The sequence below is a fragment of the Colossoma macropomum genome, unplaced genomic scaffold (genome assembly GCF_904425465.1).
Source record: "Colossoma macropomum unplaced genomic scaffold, Colossoma_macropomum, whole genome shotgun sequence".
Classification (NCBI taxonomy): Eukaryota; Metazoa; Chordata; class Actinopteri; order Characiformes; family Serrasalmidae; genus Colossoma; species Colossoma macropomum.
In genome coordinates, this window is record NW_023494805.1 from 34,535,521 (window position 1) to 34,559,615 (window position 24,095).

Sequence of the window (24,095 nt, forward strand, 5' to 3'; positions counted from 1 at the left end):
TACTATGAATAATGTTCTGATGAAGGTGAAACTGAATTACTATAGGCTATTCTTTTTATAGTCACGGCAAAGTAATAACAACAGTTTAAGAACAGCAACACCTGGCCTGCTAAGTGTGGCCACAGCAAGATTTTAAACGCTAGTGAGATCTGGTTCTGCAGATGAAGGAGAAACCACCTTGAAATGCCCTCATAGAAGTCTACACTCCTTACTTAAATGCACAATTTCTCATCTCACGTATGAGGTGATGTAGGATTGCAGTTTTCTTGCTGAAAATTAATGGGGTATATGCTGACTGGCCACTAAGTACGCCTCCTTGTTTCTACACTCACTGTCCATTTTATCAGCTCCACTTACCATATAGGTGCACTTTCTATAATGATAGACTGTAGTTCATCTGTTTCTCTGTACGCTACGTTAGCCCCCTTTTGCCGTGTTCTTTAATGGTCAGCATCCCCACAGGACCCTCACAGAGCAGATATTATTTGGGTGGCGGATCATTCTCAGCACTGCAGTAACACTGACGTGTTTAAAAACTCCAGCAGCAAACAATAATACCTGCTCCGTGTTCCTGTGGGGGTCCTGACCATTTTGACTGGGGGTGTTCAAAGTTTTGCATACAACTGCATGTGTAGCTTTTTCACATTCATAACTCTTGGTCAAGTAATTTTTATAGTGGTTCAACAAATCAAAAGCTATGCTACAAATGTATGCAGCATTTTGTTTTGTAAAACATTAGAAAAGAACAAAATCTACACTATTTTTATGAAGAAGTCATTTTAACCCAAACATAAAACAAGGGTTAAGCACGTCCTGTTTCTTCCTGACAGGCACTGCACTTCAGTAACTAACTACGATAGGTCCTTATACATAGGTCCCTAACTTTACATATTATAATCACAACACAGCAAAAGAAAACTAAAGAAAGGTCACTTACCATCCGTTTAAATGGATTTGCTTTTGCAAAAGGATGATTAAAGCATGGAACATCATAGAGCCTTTTTGACTATTTTTGTAGAGGAGTTTTGTTTCAAACTGCGTTGATGATGAAAGCATACACAAGCACACAGAAAGAATGAAGTAGATTCTTATTCAAAGGTAAAAGAGACAGTGCTGTAAAGTAAAAAAAGACATTTTCTTCCTTTTTTTTAACAGAAACATAAAAAACACATTCTGGACATGGTCCATATCATTCAGCTGCCTTTTCTGCTTCACACAAACAGAAAATGTTTAATGTCAGGGTCAGTAATAAAAAAACAACTTTTAAAAAAGCAAGCAATATTAAAATGCTAGAAATAAGGCAGCTACAAAGTATTAAATAGAAAAAATAACGAAAAATTCTCACAGTCTTTGACAAAAAAGTTCATTCCTTAACACAATCTCTTCTTCCAACATTCTATTAGAAGGATTTTTTGCAGCAGTTAAGATAAATATTGTGTTGAGATGATTTTGCTGGTCGATCTGAGATGATCATTTTAAGAGTCTGTTAAAAGAAAGCAGAGTGAAAATTGGTGACAGCAGAACTAAACGGAAGTTACTTAAACTAAAAGGTTACAGCAATTTATACATTTCACAAGTCCTAACTGAAAGTACTTGATTGACTAAAAAAATCAGAACCTGTAACGTTGTATAGAGAATTTACACAGTTTAGCATGAAAGTTTAGCAGCTATGAATTAATTCAAAACCTGCCTTGTCTCACCACTCTCTGGTTTAATAAAGACTAATGGAAAGTAGAATGTTTTAACTGAGCTCATAAAACACAGGTTAGTATTTTGTTTCCCACAAGGAAAGGAATTTGCTGGAGGCTCTCGCTACCTTAAGAAGTAGCTGTTATGCTCCTAACAGCAAAGCACCCATGCCCAAAGTGACCTCTGTGCTCTCAAACCAATAAAAGCAATTACCATCTTTGAACTAGCATTATCAGCATTAAACTGACCTCGTTTAGTGCTAGATAAAAAAGAACAGCTACTGTGCTAAAGTAACACTGGATCCCACTGGTATACTGGTATGTTTTTTTATATGTTTAACGACCACAACTACAGCCAGTCTCCTTATAGTTACCAAATTACTTTAATAGGAAAAGATGAGAAAGGAATGACGATGTTTGTAAAGTGCTACAACTAAGGAAAACCATTTTCTGTAGATAGTTTAACTTAATGTTTATGCACATGTACAGCATGTTTTAAAGCTACTAAAAATAGAATACAGTCTTTCCAATCCAGCTGGATTTTTAAGACAATGAAAGTTGACAGGTTTTCTGTAAGTGTTGCTGTTGTATCATGACAATCCTTGCAATATTAGCTTTAGGGGTCTTTAGAGCACAATGCTCTTTTACTTAACTTTAAGTAAATGCTCTTTTACGTTAACTTTAATAGGCAAGGTTCATGTCAAAGCTGACCCACATTCACACATCAAGTTATCAAAGGTAAGATGTAAATGGACCGTAAACATCTTCATGCCTGCTTTGGTTGTGTGCTTTTGCTTAGGATGCTAGATGGTTTAGGTTTTGAGTTTTACTGGTGTTGTTTTACTGGTGTTGCTCATGTGGGTAAAAGTTGTGTTTGGCACACGGAGGTGCCTGCTTTGTATGGAAGGATGTTTCATTGTTGGTGGGGTTCATGTTTTCACAAGCTTGTCTTCTTGTTGATGTGTAGTTACACAGCCTTGCTATTATTTCTCTGGTCGGCTGTGCAGCGCCTTGAGAGCTGATTAAATGTAAATGACTATGTCAGCATTTGCAGCCTTTTTGACTGCCATCACTACACAAATTCAAAGTAAATCGAATTTAAACGTCTTCTCAATCATCTTAAAGTGAATGTTCGACAGATAACCAAGCCTGTTTGCTATCGTAACAAATTCCAGGAAATAATTATCAGTTAGCTGCTATATTTTGGAGCAACTCACTGATGTACAAAAGTAAAATGCCACAAAACATCTGTGTGTTTTGGCTCAGAGCAAACTATTTTCAACTATTTTGTTTCTGAGCCCTGGGCTTTGGGTTGTTAGTCCCAATACTGTACATATAAACAGGATGAAATGTGTGTAATCTTTCCATGGGCACCGCACAATGATAAAGCCAAGTATTTATTTATGAACTAACAGAGGTAAGGCTCATACCCATGAGTTTTCGAGTTTTACGGCGAATCCTTTTTGTAGGGGTGGAGTCATCAGCCTCGTCTAGAAGGTTTCGTTTCATTGCTGAAACAGGTGAAGTGCGTACAGGGGTGCTGGCTGTAAATACAAATAAGCACACAGATGAACACACATGCACACACACCATAAACTCATCTGAATGTGTTACTGCCCTGTATCAGCAAACTCTAGAGCAAGTAAACACATCTGTTTGTCACAAGTTTAATTACTGAAACAAAACAGGCATTATAACATGGCTACTTGCGAACACAACATAGCAGTAAAGGTTTTCTCCCCTCACTGCGTTGTTTAAGACTTCTTTGTGTACGTAGAAATTACTCACACCTGCAAATAGTTTCTAAAGAACGTATGGGCAGAATAGCTCCATAGACAAACAATATACACAGAAGGCCATCCCTCTCAAACATTCAAGTTAACAAACCCCATTGACTCACCAAGCTGTTTCTCAATGTCTCTGAGCTCCCGCTCTTGCTCCTGAAGCTCCTGCTGTTTCTCTTTCATCTGAGGACTCTGCAGATACTGCATGTGGCTCTCATAATCAGATTTGACCGCTGATGCTTTCTGTACCGCTACAGAGTACTGCTGTAGCAACTCTGCACACAATCACACACAAATAAACACATTTGTTTGAATTAGTGGTGTCAGAGTTAATGCACTAATAATACACCGGTAATGCATTTTCCCAGTTTGACCATTCAAATCGTCTGTAGTTTCAGCCTGACGTCCATTTTGCATCCCCAACTCTAGGCCTCTCGTTCAAATATACCTTTGAAATTGTTCTACTGATTGCCCTCTTGACAACTACTGTCATTGGTGAATTTGTTTATCACTGAAGGGTGTCGAGTCTTACACTTTGTTTTTTAACAACTGCTAACAAGCATTTTCAGGTTATCTTTTTAAAAAATCTTCACTCAGTTCGCATGACAACACTCTATTAGGAACGAACCATTAACAGTGTTTTTCTCACTTGTGTAAATCATGCATTCAGTAAACAGAGTTTCCAAAATTCTTGCATTCGCTTCTCACTCTCAGCCTTTAGCAAAACTGGTTATTTCGAGAGCCCAAGAGAGCTGAAAAGCATGTTTCCAGAAGTAAAAATCCCATTCATAATCACAATAAGGGAATTTGAATTTTATCCATAAAATTTTAACTGCCCAGCGTAGATTTACCATCCATAAGTCAATGATCAAGGTTTTTTTTTAAAAAAAAACGCATTTTCTTCCCCATTCCTTGTAAAGAAACGCACCCAGAGTCCTAAAGCGAGCTCCACCAATCAGAGATGTCACTGTTTCCATGGAATGTAATATGTGGTTTGGTGCCAGTAAAGCATAAACTGGTCTTTGTTGGATGACTGCTAAGCAACACGCTTGTAAACAAGGTTTTAAAAAAAAAACAAAAACAAAAACAAACCACAAAACCAGAAAGACAGCAAATGGTGTACATACATGACACTATAAAATAAACAACAATCAAACACCACAAATATATAACGTTAAAAAGGTCAAGCATACAGTCAAAATGTTTTGCTCTGAATAAATGTTTATAATGTCATGATTTACCTTGCAGCTGCTTGTTTCAGTTGGGTGATTAACACCCTTTATATAAGGACTTCCCTAAATGTCTACGGAGAAAATGAACGTGATTTTAACTTGCAGAACCAGAGCTGCTGAAAAGGTGGGCGGTCACTGTACAGCTTTATTTGCATATGCTTGCATACACTATTACAAAACTGTTACACTTGGACAACAATCAAAGCACCAAAAATTTATAATGGTTGAAGAAATAAATGGCTGATTCAATGTATGACAATAGGCAAATCATAACTAATTCCCATCTCAGCTGATGTCCTATTCAGAAGTTGTCCATCTACAAAGAGAAGTCACTTCTGGAGTTGTTTTGCTGGATCCAGCACTGTGCCCGGAGGCAACGGAGGACATAAGAGGTGATGTAAATGAGAACATGTGGCCAAAAGTTGCACATTAGGTAGACTAAGCATGTGCCTGTTTTTTTTTTGTTGAACTATGTATAGTACTTGATTTTTTGTTTCTATCACTTTATTTGCTCTGGTAAAGATTTCTGTTTTGACATAAAAGAGATATAAGATTGAGGGGAATAATATCACACAGGAGTTGAAACATGCAGCTACTTTTGCACACTCTAGACATTGCTGACGAAAACTGGAAGGTGCGTTCTCCCTGTTGGTATATGGTTTGGCCCAAAAGGAACAAAATGTGGTTCTTGTGAAAGCTACATGTTTGCAAATTTTACATAGGTGGCAACACCTTCCTAAATTTCTGTCTGTTGAACAAAGTATTGGCAGGCCGAGAGTGAGTAAAAAAGAAAGAACAAGAGAAAGAAAGAGAGAAAGGGAAGAGAAAGACAGAGACAGCAAATTAATGCAGTCAGAGTTACCTATCTGCTTGCATATGGTGTCATATTCTTTAGGCAGTGGTGCTCCAAACACCTGTCCTCTCAGCTTCTCTATTGGAGGAGCTTTATTTTGCAGACCTCCAAACTTTCCATTACTTCGAATACGTTCACCCTGCCGCGTCAGCAGGGTGGGGCACTGTACCTTACATTGGACCACCTGTCAATCACACACACACATACACACACACAGACACACACACACACACACACATTAACTAGCTATTTTTTTAAATTACCTTTCCTGTATTCATGATTTTTACGTTTAATTATCTTTTTAGCATTATTAGCATGAACAATTGGCACAATTCTGTTTTTAGGACTGCAAATTTTATACACTGTCCCAACATGTGCAACTTCATCTCGAGCACAACTTAAAACAGATTTAATGCAGCGTTACTCTGGCGCTTTACCATTTCATTAATGAATACAGCCTCAGTACGTTCTTAAATTTATTGCATGGTGCTTAACATCACTGAACTGTCTGCCTCTTCCATGATATGTTCTGTTTTCAAATGTGTTGCCTAAGATTACCTTTAGCGTTCAAGTGTTAATAGGGGAGAACACTCTACAGCAGTGTGAATATGGGAGAACCTTCTAAAGCAGTGTGAATATGGGAGAACATTCTAAAGCAGTGTGAATATGGGAGAACCTTCTAAAGCAGTGTGAATATGGGAGAACATTCTAAAACTGTGAATGGGGAAGAACATTCCAGAACACTGTGAATTGGGGAGAATACAGCAGAAGAGTGTGAATAATGTGAGAACATTCTAAAACAGTGTAAATAAGAGGGAGAACATTGTAAAACAGCATGAACAGGAGGAGATCATTGTAGTACAGTGCAAATGTGGGAGAACATTCTAGTACAGTGTGACTGGGGTAGAAGAGAGAACATTCTAGAAGTGTTAGCAGCAAAGGCAGGGAGAACATGGTAGAGCAGTGTAAATGGGGGACACGGGAAGAACATTTTTGCTGTTGCGACTACTGGTGGCACACAGCCATCAACTGAACACGCAACACTGGTGAGAAAGGAGGACTGATTGTTTATTTAAGGTGGAAAAAGGCAGGACGATGCTCTGTACAGTACTGAACTCTTGATGCAAAGTTCCGCTGATAGCTGCAGTACGCTACTAATGCCACTGGCGATGGCAGAATTGTCTGTCGCTGCTCCACTAAAACAACAGAACCTTGGTTTTGTCATCGTCAATCAACCGCCATAACGTCAATGTAGAATTTTAACGAGATTAAGTTAGTTTTATTGACCAAATTAAGACCAAATGTTTTTCGACTTTTTCTGCTTTGTCTTTGGCATGACATGAGTGTAGCTACTTTTACAGTACTGTCACATATACCAGACAAATCATTCTGAAACTTCAGCATGCTTTGCATTCATTTGCCCATGTTTGAAGCAAAAGAATAGCTGGATTCAATGAACTAATCACATTTTTGGGCTTTTCTGTTGTTTTTGGTTGGTCAACATAGTCTTCGGTGCCAACATATGGCCCATAATAATACCACTGAAGAAAAAGAGATGTTCATGTAGTTATAGTAATAATTTAATACCATATTTGCCCTTGCTGAAAAGAACAAGACAAGTGCAGCCTAAATACTTCATTGCTCTCTTTCCTTCTCTGACGCACACGCACACCCCTACTTACCCCCCTACGGTAATGGTTAGCGGAGTCCAAATCATCCACCAATATGGTGTCTCCAACAAGACTTGAAAAGACTGGTGAAACAAACACACATACATGATTACTACAATTATGCACACACAAACATACACACAGCTGCCCTCAATTTTTTTGGAATGGCCGGTAATCCCTGATGTCAGAATTTGGAGGCTGAGAAACATTTGTAATGATCCCACACGCTTCACACACACAGGTTTGTTTTTATACAATGTCAGAACGAGGAGAGCACATATACCTCCATTTAATAAGGACATTCTTGCCCTGGAAATGTATAAACACACACACACACACACAATCCTGCTACTCCAAGATATGCATTACCTCACTGTGATACTGCCTATTTATTCCTTCTGACAGAAAGAACAAAAAACAGAATGGTAGTAAAAAGAGGAAAAAGGTAGGAACTTAAGATGAATGTTAAAGGATCTGCTACATAAGCAAAAACAAAACTGAAAACCTTACAAGTACTGAACATACAACCATCTGGAACTACTGAAACATAACTCACAGAATGACTGGGGAAGGGAGAAACACACACACACACACACACACACACACGCAAGCCTACACTGACAGACACAGAGCACATTTCTGTACAATATCCAGACTCCAGAGGAATATACATGCACCATTTTGTAGTTTTAACTGTTTTCCTACACGCTTCAATGTACAAATACTGCAACTAGAACAGTAAATAACCTCCCCCACTTGCCCTCCCCCATTATGGACTAGTCTGCTGGGGGCATCATCTGGAAACACTCAGAGAGGAACAGGGGAGCTGAACACTCACACCGCAACAACAAAAAAGATATACTACACAACAGAAACAGCCCCTACTATACAACCAAACCAAAGACAGTGGAACACTAGAGCACTCTAACACACTCAAACTCACCCCCACCCTAACTGCCTCAAACAGTGCCAGAAACAGTGACTCAGCTCTCACTTCAATCTGTCTATCATAAAGGCTTATGAAGAGGCTGAGAACGACTGAGTCTGCTGTTGTGTGCGTGTCCTCTGAGAACTTACCCATGTTGCAGTTTTCAGCATGCTCGGGAAAAATGAGCAGATCTCTCACAAACACAGGATTCCCTAAGGGACGGAACAGACTTCCACCATTTCTGATGTGAGGCAGTGGCCTAAAACAAGCACAAACATACCAGAGACATTTACAGGTATAAAATGAATGACAAAATCCAAAACAAGCCCGCAGCGCCTGGTAAAAGCCTGAGTAACACAAATAAGTAGATTTCTTCTCAGACAAATACATTTAAATACACACAGAGTGTGTATATATATCTCAAGGGGGAGATTAGCTGAAGCAAGCGTGGGATAGTAACTTTATTTACTGGAGTTCCTCGGGAAGAGCTAACACATACACAAAAAATCACAATGTATTGTTCATTTGTATAAATACTGTTTGTTTTTCTTATTTTTTTCTAACCAATAAAACCCTAACTTCCCTAAGCCCACTTTCTCAGGTGGTTTTGTACAGCAGTGTATTTAACATTTAAGGATATTACTTGTTATTTGGTCTCCAGAAAACCGTCTCTAGGGGCATGACTTGTTGTCGTCCTTGTGTGTCATCATAAATTTTCTTTGCTGCAGCCGTTGTTACGGTAACCACACAGTCCATGTCACCTAGAAGATGCCAGGAGATGACCTTTGCAGCATCATCATCCTCCACCTGTGCTAGGTGTGCTATCTGTAAACACACACGGAAAAAAGTTAAAATGAATTAAGAGCCACATCATAAAGAACACAGATTTTACTCTCTTTTGATTAATTTAATATAGCTCCCTGTGCTATTTGAAAGACATCTGTAAAGAGGATTAAACAAATTGCACCTTAATTCTGTCTGTATGATGTGTTATACTGTTACATTTACTTCTCTTTGAAAAAATTGTCATTTTTGGTGATCTCTGCTCTTACTGGCTGTCTCAATGGAGTGCAGGGTAGGGGTGTGGCTTTTCTGTTCAACCTTTTAAGCTTGTTTACTTTAAAAGCCAGATATTGTCACTAAATCATGAGCATGTGCCATGAATAAGTGAGTATGTTTGCCCCATTAAAATATTGCTAATTTGCTAGTCTGTTACGTTAGCATTAAGGTGGTGGTGAATGTTTACATTTTAGAGACTTGACACAGACATTTGAAGCCCATAACAGATATGTTCTTTACTTTGGGCGTGACAGTTTGGATGTTGACATCTTTAGTAAAGATTTAAACTTAAAGCCTGTCTCTGACTATTACTGCAGGTTTTTAGCTCGGCCTTATGCCCAACTTATTCTAGTGAGGACAGAACTTGATCCAATTTGCCCACAGTGGGCCTGTTAATGTCAACATTAAGTCCAATCTGCTGAATCAGTCACTAAAACATTACTACTAACAGTAAACATCTCTGATTTACACAGTTCTGTTGATCAGAGGTGTCTGCGCTTCTGAAACAGCATAGGCAATGGTGAAAGTATGAAGGCTGGCTGAGTGGGCATAGTTATTCAAGTGGGGTGGGACATTTGCTTAATATGATGCAGAATTGAGCAACAAATTCTACAGCCTGTTAGGCTGCCTTCAGTGGAACAGAAATTCACATTTCAGCGTGAGATTTCACATTTGAGCATGTGTCGGATGGTATATTCAATGGCAAATATTATACATGTGAAATGGAAAAGAAAATGCAGAGTTATTTAGTGTGGCTCCTCAAAAGGAGGAGATTTGTAATTTCCCTTGCATTTTCCTCCCCTCAGCACACACACACGCTTTTACACACCCACCTTTCCAAGTACATCTGGGCTGCCTTTAAATGGATCAGGCATGGTACATTTTCGACGAGGTTCATTCTGTATCCTGTCTAAATCTGCTGTCTTCTGAGAAATCAAATCTTCAATCACAGATACCTAAACACAAACACATAAAGGCAACATACTAAGGGACTAGTATGTGTTTAATATGGTTATTTACAGCTGTGAATAAAAGTTTCTTTGAAATGAAGTCTCTGATCTCTTTGGGATTATCGAAATTTCTGCATTTTTAAGTCATAATAATAAAGACAATCATATTTAGCACTTTTAAATGGCATGTTCTAAACGAACAAATACTTTAACCAATCAAGGTCAATGCTGGAAAAATATGTGAACCTTTAGAACAATGACCTCTTCAAAATATTTTTGAGTCAATCCCATTCAGCAGGGGAAGCGGTGAACTATAACATCACATCCTCTAAAATTACATGCAAACCCAGCATGATTTTAATATGCTTTGACATATGCATGGTGTAAACTGTTCCAATATATGCGCTCTGAGGGAACGGACATATGCCCTCCCAATTGAAATAAAAAAAAACATCTTCCTTCTGTGCCTTGTACACATCCAACAGAAAACTATTTAAAGAAGTAGTGCTTGATTTACCCAGTCCTGGATAGAATGTATCATTTCTTGAATGTATCTGCTTCAAATGTCTCCCCAGCTCAAAACACCTTTTTCTTTCACATTCTCAAATAAAGCTCATGTCATGTATACTCACTTTAGTTAATTTTGAAACGTCTATGCCACTTTTGCTGAGCTCTGATTTGAGCTGAGTCTCTTTGCTGGCGGCATCGTGTACTTGACCTAAAAAGAAGTACAAACATATTAAGCAATACACCCCACCAACAGTGGGAGGGTGAGAGGGGGAGAGACACAGAGAGTGTTAAGTATAGTGCCTACTCTTAAGTTCAGTAGTGAGTTGTTTGTTGGTCTCTAAAATGCCTCTGTAGATCTCAATGGTCTGAGAGATCTGGTCTTTCTTTTTACTCATCGCAGCCATAATCTTCTGGTTCTCTGCATCTAAAATACAGGAAAACATCACTAGATTCATGCCACCTTCATCATATATTAAACTTCATTATAAAACATTGTACTGACACATTCATACACATTTGTAACTGCTGTAAGTTCCATAAAATGTAAAGTAAAATGATATTACTATCATAAAGAAAAGGATAAAAAACTATAGCTAGTACAGAATATTAAATTAAACTCAGTTTTAATGAGACTGTTCAGACTCTACAGACTGACCATTGCAGAATCTGAAAGGCAAATTAAAAGGAGCGATGGTGGTAGTGGGTCCAAGTCCTTCAATCACTGGACGGAACTGCAGTGTGTACTCGGCTCCATCAAAACCTGGACTGTTCTCCATCAGTGCCAAGTCCTAGAAACATACGGACAAAAACAGCATTCCCTCACAAAGCCGAGCTAAATATCCAGATAAAACAATGAATGGGCTTATGCATAATTTATCTAAATAATTCATCTAATTTAATTAAAGCAATTACTAACAAAAGTAACATTTACAAAACACACACACAAACACACTCACAGTGATTGTAGCCTCTCCATTGGTGAGACTGTATGGTAAACTCTTGGTCTTGTTCTCAAACATAGGAAGGTCTTTTGCCTTGTCTCCTACAACACTAATCACAGTCACAATCACCTGTCCATTTATTCCCATACCAGCTGGGTTACTGTATTTGTCCTGTGGAGTAAAATGAGCAGAAACATACAACTGTATGCAAAAATCTGAACACCCCAGTCAAATTACGTGTTTTCTTGATCTAAGTGTAAATAAGTTAACATATCCTTTACATGGAACAAACCCACTACTTCTCATTTTATAAGCAGCAAAAAGCTGCTAAACAAATAAAAGGAAATGGAAGCAGACAAACTTCTCATTTTGAACTTCTTAACTGTCCAAATATTATTTTAGCACACATTATCACTACCAATAAAATGGAATTACAGCAATTCATTAGGAAAGTAAGGGACATAACTGGTGAAAGGTATCATAGCTGTATGAGAATGTGTTCTTCTTTTGCAATAAATAAATAGATAAATAAATTAATGAACAAATTAATAAATAAACAAATGAATGAATGAATAAATGCAATGCAATTTCTGTACAAAGTGGTATTCTTTGTGAAATTTGGATATTTTTCTTAAAAACAATAGCATAATGAAATAATCAAATTGAAATAAAATTAACAAAATAAAATATGAATTTGCTAAACTCAACCTCAACTTTTGACAGATACTCTACACTATCAGTCCCTAATAAACCTGTTATGAATTCTAATTATTGGCTTTAATAGAGCTGCAGTGGTTGACACACATACAAAAATTTCAAAAAAACTCACCACAATCTTCAGGCATAACCTGTCAAGAAGGAGGCGACTGGCTAGAGGACCACTATTAGAGACCACAGGGGTTGAAGGAGGACACTCTGGAACAAGTTTCACTGGCTTATTGGGAACAACATTCAGTGCAATCTGACATGAGGGGAAAAGACACTTATCAGAAACTCGTAGTTCACAGAAGATTTAAGTCACATTTATTATCATTACACATATTGTCACTGTCATATCAAAACCTTTATAGTTCAATCTTACACTGTTTGAAAATACTAGATGCCCTTAACACTGCATGACCATTAATGAAAAATGGGCCAAAAGAAATAATCCAAAAAGTGAAATGATACAAAATCACTTAATAAAATCTCTACTATAATTGAGAACATATTGAAGAAAAAAATAATATAACATAAAACCTGTGCAAAAGTTATGGCACATTTTACAATTTTTTATTTTGTTTTTCATCCCAATATGTTAAAATCAGCAAATAAATGGGGGAAAAAGTGTGTGCCACAAGGATTGCAGAAAATGCCATATTTAAATTTCTTCCCTGTAGAGGATGTGTTGATTTCAATTAGAAAATCAACAGAACATGTCATTTGACTGTGGGTATTCAAACTTTTGCATACAACTGTATGTGTAATGTAGCAATATATACAAATCAGGACATTGACTGTGTGACAATGAATACGGGATACAAAAAATATATATAAAAATAAAAAGTTTAGAACAATGAAATTAATGTAACACATCTAGTACCCCATTGAGATGATGCAGGTGAAGTGCAGTGTAAAGCAAGACCAAGTGACAACTTTCAGTGGATACAAGCACACCCATTTGAAATCTTGGGACCCCAAATACCTGACCATCTTGCACAATTCATATCACTGGAAGTATTTCAAAATTTGAACAGTAATGCCAGGTAATGGTCTGAATGCGTATTTTTGTTTTGTTTATTTAAATAATTCTTTATTTGTGAAGTTAATTATATTATTTAATTAATTAATGTGTTGATAAAGTATACCAGTATTTTGGACCTAACTGTACATTACACTTAATTGCCACATCCTGTAGTTAATGAATATATAGCCAATATAATTAATAGCGATGTATGGCAATGGGAATTGTGGTCTGATGTGGATATTTTAACACATCTGGTGAAACCAACATATAAATATTAATAAATTAAAGAAAGTAGACTTAGATCCACTTAATTTAGCATTACAGAAAAATATAATATTTATTTGTAGAAGGTTACAAATGCAGTAAAATAAATAAAACGCAGATATTTTAGCACAATAGCCCAACATCACATAAATGTTTGACAACAAATATGTGTCATGGAGTATCAGTTTGTAATATCAATAAAATTTTGGAGATAGATGGTGATGAATGTGCTGTGTGCATGTAAAGTGTATTTGTCTCACCTGACTGCTCCAGAGGCACTTGTTTTTTTCTAAAACAAAAACAAACTGCACAAGGTACTTTCCCACTTGTTCTGGAATCTCCTTATCTCTATGAAAAAGGAAATGAGGAAAAAAAAAAGGAAAAAATATAAATGAACAAATAAGATGGATATTCAGTAACAATACAAATACATGCCATCATTAAAAAAGGATAATAAAATGATACTCTTAACAATGTGTTAAAACTGACAGCCTGTTGAGTGAAATTAATGCCTAACAAATATATTAAAAGTATAATGTGTTTTAAACGTTCATATGCTTGAAGTCAACTAATCTAGACTGTGTATATCTGTTGGCTTGTTTTATCTCAATCATTCTCTCTCTCTCTCTCTCGCTCTAACTTTAGCAGTTTCACAGAACTTGTTACCTGAAGTAAAAGTGACCATCTTTTTCTTTCTCTTTGGGTTTACTACACTTAAGAGTTGTTGCCTGAAATCACAAATGCACATCAAATTTAAACCACCAACATAAAACCAGATTTAATTATATGATGCAAAATCTGCAGGGTAGTTGATAAGTCTCTGGAGGTATTACTCACTCCTTGTGGAGGACGGGTTCCTGAAGCTGAACCCTGCCACAGTAGCATAGAAAGACTGGCTGGGCTCGCATTCCTCACAGGACCACCTTCTTCAGAGACTACTGTCACTTGAAACACTACAAATACAGGAAATCAGTAAACAAATTCAGTTAGAACATGTGCTTTTAATACTTACACACAACATATAATATGTTGAAGTATGAAGAAAATCAGTTGAACAGTATTATTCTCTCTGGTCAAATTGCATGCTCTGTTGATTTTCTAAGTGAAAATAAGCTAATACATCCTCTACAGGGAACAAACTTCTATTTACCTGTTGAGTTCAATATACTAAAAGCTAAAATTTCCAATGTGCCATAAACTTTGTACAGCCCACGTTTTATGTTTATTTCCAATATGTTAAATTCAGCAAATAAACAGTAATTGTGCCATAAATGTGCACAAGTTTGTTCTCTGTAGAGGATATGTGACCCTATTTCCACGTAGAAAATAATCAAAACGTCATCTGACACACACACCACACACACCTGGGAATGTATCTCCTGCTGTCAAGATAGTATCATTGTTGTATTCTACATTAAGTCTGATGGGGTTATTAGGATCAGGCATCACATTCAGCTTCACCACCGGACCAGGAATACTGTTTCTACTGAAGGACCCACGGAACTCCAGCTCATGCTCTCCTCTATAGATACAAAGAAAGACAATGCTTTGTAATGGGGATGCAGAGTGCTTTCAGAGTTTAACATTAGGAGGTACAGTTTTTTACTCACTTTGTGGCTGTCACCATCTCCAGGGTAAAGCAGGCCCTTCCCTCTGAATCCACAGGCTGGGACATCACTGAAGATTTAACCTACAGCATCCACAAACAGAGCTCAGAACAAATGAAGAAAAGACACTGGCATAAACCTAAAGCTCAGAGCATAAATCCAACAAGCACCAACAAGCCAAACAATGAGTCTGCCATCCCTTTGTGTGACTGTTGGGAGACTATCTTCCTCCATTCATACTGTTCTAGAATGTTCTACACAATTCACACTGTTATAGAATGTCCCCCTCTATTCACACTGTTCTAGAATAGCCTACCTGATTTATACAGTTCCAGAACGTCCTACCTCATTCACGCTGTTCTAGAATACCTGCCTACAATTAAAACTATTTTAGAATGTCCTCAATTATTCATAGTGATCTAGAATGTTGTTCCCCCATTCACACTGCTCTAGAATGTCTTATTCCAATTCACACTTGTTCTAGAATGTGCTTTTCCATTCAAACTGCTCTAGAATGTCCTCCCCCATCCATACTGGACTAGCATTTTCTCCCAATGCAACGGTTGTAAAAATCCTGTTCTGTACTGTGCTGCCCCATTCACACTGCTCTAGCGTGTCTCTCCATTCAAATGCCCTACTCTACTCACACGGCTCCAGAATGTCCTCACAATCAACACTGTTCTAAAATGTCCTCCCCCATTCACACTGCGCTAGAGTGTTCTTCTCCACTCACACTGATTTATTTGGTTCATCAGTTTTAATTATGGAACTGAATAAAACCAACTGTCAGTGTTAGATTGTTGGTGTTTGGTGGAGAACTCTAGGTTGATGTACTCGTTTTTAAAATGAATCAAATGGGCTTAGGGGATACCTTGAGCTGTGGTGATAGCGTTTTGATCGCTATGACAACTCTCTGATCTGGAACTGGGTTTTCCCACTCATCACACAACTGTAACAGGAACGGAGTGTCCAAACCTCGTCCATTTAACACATGTAAGGGCTGCAAACAAACACATGCACAAAATATTCACAAGTAAACGCATAAAGGTCTTTTCCAGTTGGCTTAACATTTTTTTTTTTCAACTTGATTTGATTTTATTTCAGGCTATTAATACATACTAATGTTATTATCAGCTTAAATAAGTGAAAATTGGTAGTCAATAAAGGTTTGAGCACACACACATAATTGGGATTTGAGGTAACAGTGCAACAGTGAAACTCTGTTTTGAGGGTATGAAACTCAGTTCATAGAAAAAAAGTTTTCTAAACTGTTCAGTAATATAGTACAGCATCACAGATCACATTAAACCTGATCACATGGAAAAACCACTGAAAATTTACCTTCTCAATGAATCACTAATAATTATTTGGCAGTCTGCATTAAATTATCGCCCTATATACTTATATATGTCTCCCTACTGGAATTTCTGAAAGGCTATCCTTGATTTGTTATTGTTAACTAATGCCCATTTATATTGTTTAGACTTTTTTTAAACCTAAAATCCTTTGACTTGAGTACTGTAAAAATGCACTCCTAATTTTCATTTTTTTCAATTTGCACATGCGCCCATTACCATTTCTGGAGCATCCAGCAGGTCGATTTTTGCTGGTGGTCCAGCAGTGACTTTCACTCTGGAAAACTCTTCAAATCCCTGGTACTTAAAACACAACTCCCTCGGACCAGGAAAGCCTGATGCAAAGCGCACACCACCAACCAACACAGTCCCTGTACTGGCCTATACACAGACACACATACATGTCATGCAAAATAAGATTAACATGAAGAGTGAGCTTAAAGATCCAGGGCAGATTTTAAGTAGACTGTCTACTTGCCTGCCATTCGACACTGAGGGCTGATACATCAAGGTCATCTGCAGACACACTGACTGCCTTCACGCTCTCAGCACTTAGAGCATCTGTTTTATTCCCATACTGATCCACCACCTCAATATCTACCACAGAAAGAGAACGTTGAGGTTAAACAGCTTGACAGGGAAGTGAAAACTGCCTGTAGTACAAACATTGTATGGACACTGTAAAATCCGTTGTGGTTTTTAATTTTCAATGTGTCTTTTTGCACACTAGTCTGACTGAGATCTCAATTAAATGTGAAACAGAAGGAGCTTCTATATAGCCTGAAAGATAAGAAATAGTTAAAAACTAGATTTGCACTTTATGTTTTAACTTACATTTAATTGATTTTGATAAATTAATAGGGATGAGTAGTTTGGCAAGAACTTACAAATATTTCCTGGTAGAGTTTCTCCCATTCGGACAGTCGTTTCACTGAGAGTTATCCTCAGTCGCTCAGGCTCATCTGGACGTGGGCTACATACACAAAGTGCTTTAATTAATACTGACACAGTATGAGTCTTAAAGCTGCAGTTAATGATTTGCTTTATGTACAGAGTGCGCATGTAAGTGTTATCAGTCTTACACTATTATAAAGGATGTGTCAACTGTGTGCTGGTCCCGAAATGCCACCTGATAGAAGTGTTCTCCCTGTGCTTTTGTGGGGACACAGATACTTGGTAGTATTCCCTTAGCCAATTCTGCTGTTTTCACATCAGCAGTCCAGTTCACCTAAATCACACACACATACACATTTACATGTTATCTTCTGCAGAAGTTCCAAAAATACAGATTATTGATTCACATCTCTGAATGATTTGATTAGTTTATGATTCTCTATGAAATGATCCAATGAATTATGAAATCTTAAATTTTCTGACCAAAATAGATCCCTACACCCTGATTAGTATTGTGCTGTATAGGGCAGAAGTATTTAGTTTTCTATATAGCGGTAAAAACATATGAATCGATAAATGAAACTGTGCACCTTCTTATCATCAACCTGTGTCTCTATTAGCAGTCGTATTTTCACACCAACACAAGCTGTTTGCGAGACTAAAGTTGGCTTCTTCTTTGTAGCTGTAAATGTGGCCATAACATTTACAAACGTGCAGGTGACGAGGAAAAAAAACTGACTAGAGTACACATTTTAATTATTGGTCCATGATTGTATTAACCTACAGCTACAACTCAGTGGTTTGGTTCTATGACAGGTAGCGTTAGGGTGTTTTTAAGAGCTGCTGTTTTTTGTTTTTTTTAAGTGTTTAGCCAGAGTGTCAAGAAAAACTGAACAAGTTGTCAGTGGCTCAGCAACCACCATTACTGTCAGCTAACCCTTCTCTGTCTGTTGTTCTTAGAGACAAGAGACTCATAACGCATGCAGATATATAATAAGCTGATCACTACAAGTGCATTAAGGGAGACTGTGGTGTCCTCAAAATCCAGTGTCAGAAGCTAATGCTTCACACTGAACACAGTTTTATCCAAACGTCGCATGGATGATTCTGAATCAATTCACAAATGTCAAAAATCGATTTTCTAAATTTTAATTGATAACGTAATGTTGACAGAACGCAAAAGGCGGAACTTGGAAGTGTGGAAGTGCAGCGCCCGGACAGTCTGTTGCAGCACATGACAAAGTGTACTGGATGACCCACTGGCACCCTCTGCATTAAAAGCAAGGTTAGGTCAGGAGTCACAACCCAAGTGTTAAGAAGAGCCATTTTGTCCTTTCAACAAAAATCAAACCACCTTGGGAGCCACAACATTTTATATCCAGTATGTCTCAGTATGTGATAATGTCCAAGTATAGGTTAAAAATATAAACAAAAACACGGACTTACTTTGCTGTGCTTTAAGCTTTAGCTATAGCCACTTTCCTCCCATCTCCACCAGGACACTTTTGTTAAAATGTAAAACAGTTTCTTGTACAACGTCTCTCAACGTTCAACTGTTTTACAAGGCTGAAGTTGCTTCTCATTCTCCAGCTTCCTGTTCGAATTTACCTGTTCCACCTTAAATTCGGCCTGAGGCGCCAGAATGTAAATGCAGTACTATTTAAGGTGGAACGGGACAACTCGAACGAGAAGCTGACTTCATCTTTGCAACTTTTTAGTGTTTAACAGACTCTCGTTGCAGATTTAATGTACCAGGAAAACAACTGTGGTGCTTATAAATGCGAATAAGTCCATTCGTTTCCAAATGTTTGCCTTAAATCTGTCTCTTTGCCTTTTTGTTAACTACTAGCTAGGAGAGACTCTCTGCGTTGCTATGTGACGTGCAGTCTGCACGCCAGCCTTCAGGGTTATAGCGTGGTGAATTAGCAGCGTTTAAGACCATCTATTGTTAAAACAGCTGATACATCAAGGAGCCTTCTAGTTCACTTGCCACATCACTTCCATTTGTTTTATTCATAAAAGATATTGAAAGTAAATTCATTATGGACCTTTACAAATACTTTGCTTTAAAAGTTCCAAGTCCTCACACAGTGAGAAAAAAAGAAATCCTGTATAGAAAAAAAAGATGCATCAAGATGCATCGATAATCGTTTTATAATCGCATCGCAGCCCTCTGAATCGCAATCACATCGATTCGTGAGGTGCCTAGAGATTCCCACCCCTATGCTCAACATAATAGTGTATGCTTGAATTGAATGTTCATCTTAGTCTAATAAATCTGACTATGTACTGCTACAGTCATTTTCACTTTGTTTTTTCTGAGGAGTTTTCCGTTGCTTGACAAAAGACTTCTATGCTTGAAGACAATCTCTAAAAATTGCTAAAAATAAAGGCTTTATTGATAATTATTATAATCCATTTTAACATTTCAAAATCAATACTGTCACCTCTCCACCTTCAGAATGAAGCATCACAATGTTTTTTTACTCCATAATATGAACAAAAATCAAACTGAAGAGTTATGCAAATAATTACCTTTACGTTATGTGCAAGCTTCTGTGTTAAAGGCACCAGTCTGCCCCCCTCATCATACAGCCTAAAGTGGAGGCTCCCAAGGGTGTCTCCTGCTGTCCAGTCGATTCGCTCCAGATTCTGGATCACCATGACATCATCTGAATCCTCATCCTGCCTGTAAACTTCTACACGGAAGACACGTGTGCTTGGCAAGACACGGAGAGTCCGCTCCACACATGTTATTCCCTTCTGGTTCTGCAAGTAAATGACGTGCAGTTCCAAATTTTTGAGCAGTAGTGTAGCATTTAAATAATAATTAGACAAATATACTCAAGACATTCTAACTCATTTTAAAGCGTATCAGTTTATAGGAACATTAATAATACCACGGATATGCAAATGTACTGATAACGGATATACAAATGTAATGAGAAAGATAACAGACTGAGATAATAATTCTCACAGGAATGCCAAATTTTGCAGTGAGGACTTGCTCTGTGTTAACAGTCTTTAGTTGAATTGGTTTTGCTAGCAGCAGCCCAGTGCCAGTATTACTGCAGTCAACAGCATCAACAGGTAAATCAGGGGCTCCTAGTAACTACAGAAATACAAACACACAAAAGCACGGACACACACACACACACACAGAGTCAAAAGTTACACAGAATGAATAACAAGAAAAAAGCTTAAGTCTAAAATCTGTATGATTTCCTTTAGGTTTTGTTTAATGGTCTACATGACATTTCATAAATAAACTGCACCAAAACAACTCTTCACGGTTTAACAGAATCAAATCTGCCTGCTGTTTCATTTTTGAAGCAGGTTAAGAGCAATTTTTGTGCCTTTTCCATCCCTACAAACTCAATTCAAATTATAAAATGTCTCACACACACACAATTAGAGCAGTAAGAATTCCTGATCTGGATTATTACGGTAACCAAAAGCTACAACTAAATTTATTAATGAAAATTCTTTACAGAAAATGAACTAAAAATAAAAAAAACATAAATTGAATCAAAACTTAAGTTCATTTCACACATGCATATTTAAAAGTTTTTTAGATTTTTTTTTAATGAGAAGTTTTAGTGCGCTAAGGGGCTCTACATGTGTGAGTGTGGGTATACACATAAAACAAAACGTGTGTCTACACTCTGGTCATAGTGTTGAGTGTGTGACTGAGTGAATGATTTGGGTGATGTGTTACCTGGCAACGGACAATAAGTTTGGGATGCGCTGTGATGTTCTGAAACTCATCTTGAACTTCCACTTTGAATGGTGCAGGTGACCCATTCTCTATAGAGACTTCATCTTCAGGCGACACCACCAGCTGATGTGGAGGACCTTATGGACAGACAGAGAAAAATTAATTTTTGCTTCTCAAATTAAGAAACTTGTATAGTTCTGCTGATGACCTAATTAGAACTGTCAATATCAATTATATTAGTAATCGAGTAAATGATGATTTGTGTATAAAGTTTTTCTAAGGCCAAACAATAAAAATAGCTTTAACTGAACAATAACTACAACATACTACGCAGATCCTTTAAAAAATTCCAACATATGTTACTGAAAAAGATGAAAAGGAAGCCCTTGACCACAATTCAGACAAAAAATGCACAGAAATATGTATGTGCATCAGGCTCTTCCTGTAAGAGAGACCAAAAGGAGAATATAAAGCACACATTCTCTGGGTGTCCACAGGCATCCGTAAATTTATTTTACTGCTAAGAAATTTAGAGAAATTTTTAAGGATGCTTTTAGCCAATCATTTCATGAACTTGTCATGGCTACATAACCCTATATAGCAGACCTTATTGCAGAAATATTCACTTTGTATGTAACTTGAGTATCACTCCTATGATAATGGCAATTTTTCTATCAATTGTACGGAAACTTCAGTGTCACATTAGCGGCAAGCCCAAGCTAGCAGTTGTGTACATTAACTTCCCCCACAGGGTTTAAGTGCTACTTAAATACAGACATTTGAAGCTTGCTACAGACATTCAAATGGCATACTTTGTATTTAGTATTTTTACAGTTAATCCTTCAGTTTAGCTTAACTCTGAATATTAACAGTAACATGTTAGCCTGTTAGCAGTCTGCCAAGCCTAGTCTAGACTTAGTTAAATGAAACCTTTTTACTTCATATCCATTTTTACTTCATATACACATCATTTGCAACAGCAAACACCTAGTTTTACTTCATGTTCATGCAATTTGTAACTAAAACATATGTCCATCTGTGGGATCCTGCTGGTTTGGGTTTGCTCTCTTTCAGTGACGTTCACAAAAGTGGTCTGAGTGGTCCCCCTTTTGGACAATGCTCAGACTGCTGAATATAACTTGAGGCATGGCCTAAACTTCTTTGTGGAACAGGAGGACTGCTATAAAATAAACTTCTAAAAACGTTCACTTTCACTTAATGTGTTTTGTATATATCACTGTATGCGTATTCATACCTGGGCGCACAATCATTTGAAAAGACTGGCAGTCTTGTCTGAGGCCCGGGATCATTACCTTCACAGTATGCATCTGTCAAAAGCATGTGCAGATTAAATGTTATGAACTTAATGAACTTCACAAGACCAATTAAAATACTAGACACACACTGTGTCTGGCAATCACATCACTGCCTTATGATGGTTTAGATTCAATATTTAGCAAATTTGGGGAATAATAAAGGCATACAATGAAAGAAGGGTAAACAGAACTGGAATGCAACACACACACACACACAGAGGTGAAAACTCACTAACCTTCTCCTGATGGTTCTTTACTTTACCCCTGGCTCTCAGGTCTTGTATGGTGAATGCAGTTCCACTTGAAGCTGTCTGCTCATAACTCAACTGTAGTGAACTAGTTTTGTGTCAATGTGCGTGCACATGTTTGAGTGAGTGAGAGAAAAAGAAGAGTGATTTAGTTAAATATAGTCATTGGAGTAAAGAAAACTCTCAAGAACACCTGGATATATCATTGAATACATAATCTCAAAAGGTCATCTAGTCATCCAGATTCAAGATTCAGAGCTTTCTTGTCAAATGCACAAGAAGTTTATCCTGTAGAGATAGTTTTGTTTGCATGTTGCCACAGTAAACAAGTAAACAAACAAATCAATAAATAATACTACTACAAGAAATACAACACATAAAAGTCATTCAAAGTGTTTTGAAGCAGTTTCACTCTAAATGACTTAAGACTAAAACAAGAAAACAACAACAAAAGGGGGACAGCATTTAAAGTAATGCAAATTCAGTAATGCTTTACAGAAACTTCATATACATTAATTAATAGCATATTCATGAACAGTGTGTTATCATTTTAAAAGGTTCATTAAATATATTTTCTTATAAGTAACGAGCATAAACTGATGAGGCAAAACATTGTGACCATCTGCCTAATATGCTGCTGGTCCTCTACGTGCCGGCAAAACAGCTCCAACCAGCCAAGGCATGAACTCTACGAGACCTCTGAAGTTACTCTGTGGTAACTGGGACCAGAAAGTTAGTAGCAGATTCTTTAAGTCCTGTAGGTTGTGAAGTGAAGCTGCTGAGGTGAGTGTGGTATGTGTTATTCCAGCACATCCCAGCTATGCTCAACTGGATTGAGATCTGAAGAATTTGGACGCCTGGGCACCAACACCTTGAACTCTTGGTCATGTTCCTATATCAATCCTGAACAATGTGTCCACTATGGCAGGACATATTATCCTGCTGAAAGAGGCACTGCCACTGGGGAACACTACTGCCATGCAGGGGTGTACGTGGTCTACGACATTTAGGTAGGTGGTACATGTCAAGCTGACATCCACATGAACCCAGAGATTCCTAGCAAACCATCACCCAGAGCATCACACTCCCTCCACTGGCATGTCTCCTTCCCACAGTGCATCCTGGTGCCATCACTTTCCCCGGTAAATGGCGCACACATATCCGCCCGTCCAGGTGATGTAAAAGAAAACGGCTCTCTTCAGACCAGGCGACCTTCTTCCATTGCTCCAAGTTCCAGTTACGTCTCTTGCGTGCCCATTGTAGGCGTTTTCGACAGTGGACATGTGGTTAGATGTGTGCTTTGGTCTGTGCCCCATATGCAGCCCCATATGCAGCAGGGTGTAATGAACTGT

The 24,095-nt window shown here is 37.7% G+C and overlaps 1 protein-coding gene across 1 annotated transcript in view; it reads right to left on the reverse strand.

The window, feature by feature from the left end:
- Positions 1-1,070: 1,070 nt before the first annotated feature.
- smchd1 (structural maintenance of chromosomes flexible hinge domain containing 1) overlaps positions 1,071-24,095 on the reverse strand; it is a 47,232-nt gene continuing 24,207 nt past the window's right edge. The window contains exons 22-49 of the mRNA XM_036597827.1: positions 22,732-22,831; positions 22,435-22,507; positions 21,180-21,316; positions 20,439-20,573; positions 19,997-20,230; positions 17,650-17,795; positions 17,455-17,540; positions 17,046-17,164; positions 16,787-16,948; positions 16,084-16,212; positions 15,216-15,295; positions 14,970-15,127; positions 14,443-14,558; positions 14,272-14,333; positions 13,866-13,953; positions 12,445-12,576; positions 11,631-11,786; positions 11,330-11,462; positions 10,979-11,098; positions 10,797-10,882; positions 10,048-10,170; positions 8,799-8,980; positions 8,305-8,414; positions 7,240-7,310; positions 5,567-5,741; positions 3,589-3,747; positions 3,119-3,232; positions 1,071-1,483 (exon numbers count right to left, since the gene is read on the reverse strand). Of these exons, the coding sequence (XP_036453720.1) occupies positions 1,476-1,483; positions 3,119-3,232; positions 3,589-3,747; positions 5,567-5,741; positions 7,240-7,310; positions 8,305-8,414; positions 8,799-8,980; positions 10,048-10,170; positions 10,797-10,882; positions 10,979-11,098; positions 11,330-11,462; positions 11,631-11,786; positions 12,445-12,576; positions 13,866-13,953; positions 14,272-14,333; positions 14,443-14,558; positions 14,970-15,127; positions 15,216-15,295; positions 16,084-16,212; positions 16,787-16,948; positions 17,046-17,164; positions 17,455-17,540; positions 17,650-17,795; positions 19,997-20,230; positions 20,439-20,573; positions 21,180-21,316; positions 22,435-22,507; positions 22,732-22,831 (3,394 nt within the window). The 3' untranslated portion in view covers positions 1,071-1,475. The remainder of the gene's footprint in view (positions 1,484-3,118; positions 3,233-3,588; positions 3,748-5,566; positions 5,742-7,239; positions 7,311-8,304; positions 8,415-8,798; positions 8,981-10,047; positions 10,171-10,796; positions 10,883-10,978; positions 11,099-11,329; positions 11,463-11,630; positions 11,787-12,444; positions 12,577-13,865; positions 13,954-14,271; positions 14,334-14,442; positions 14,559-14,969; positions 15,128-15,215; positions 15,296-16,083; positions 16,213-16,786; positions 16,949-17,045; positions 17,165-17,454; positions 17,541-17,649; positions 17,796-19,996; positions 20,231-20,438; positions 20,574-21,179; positions 21,317-22,434; positions 22,508-22,731; positions 22,832-24,095) is intronic.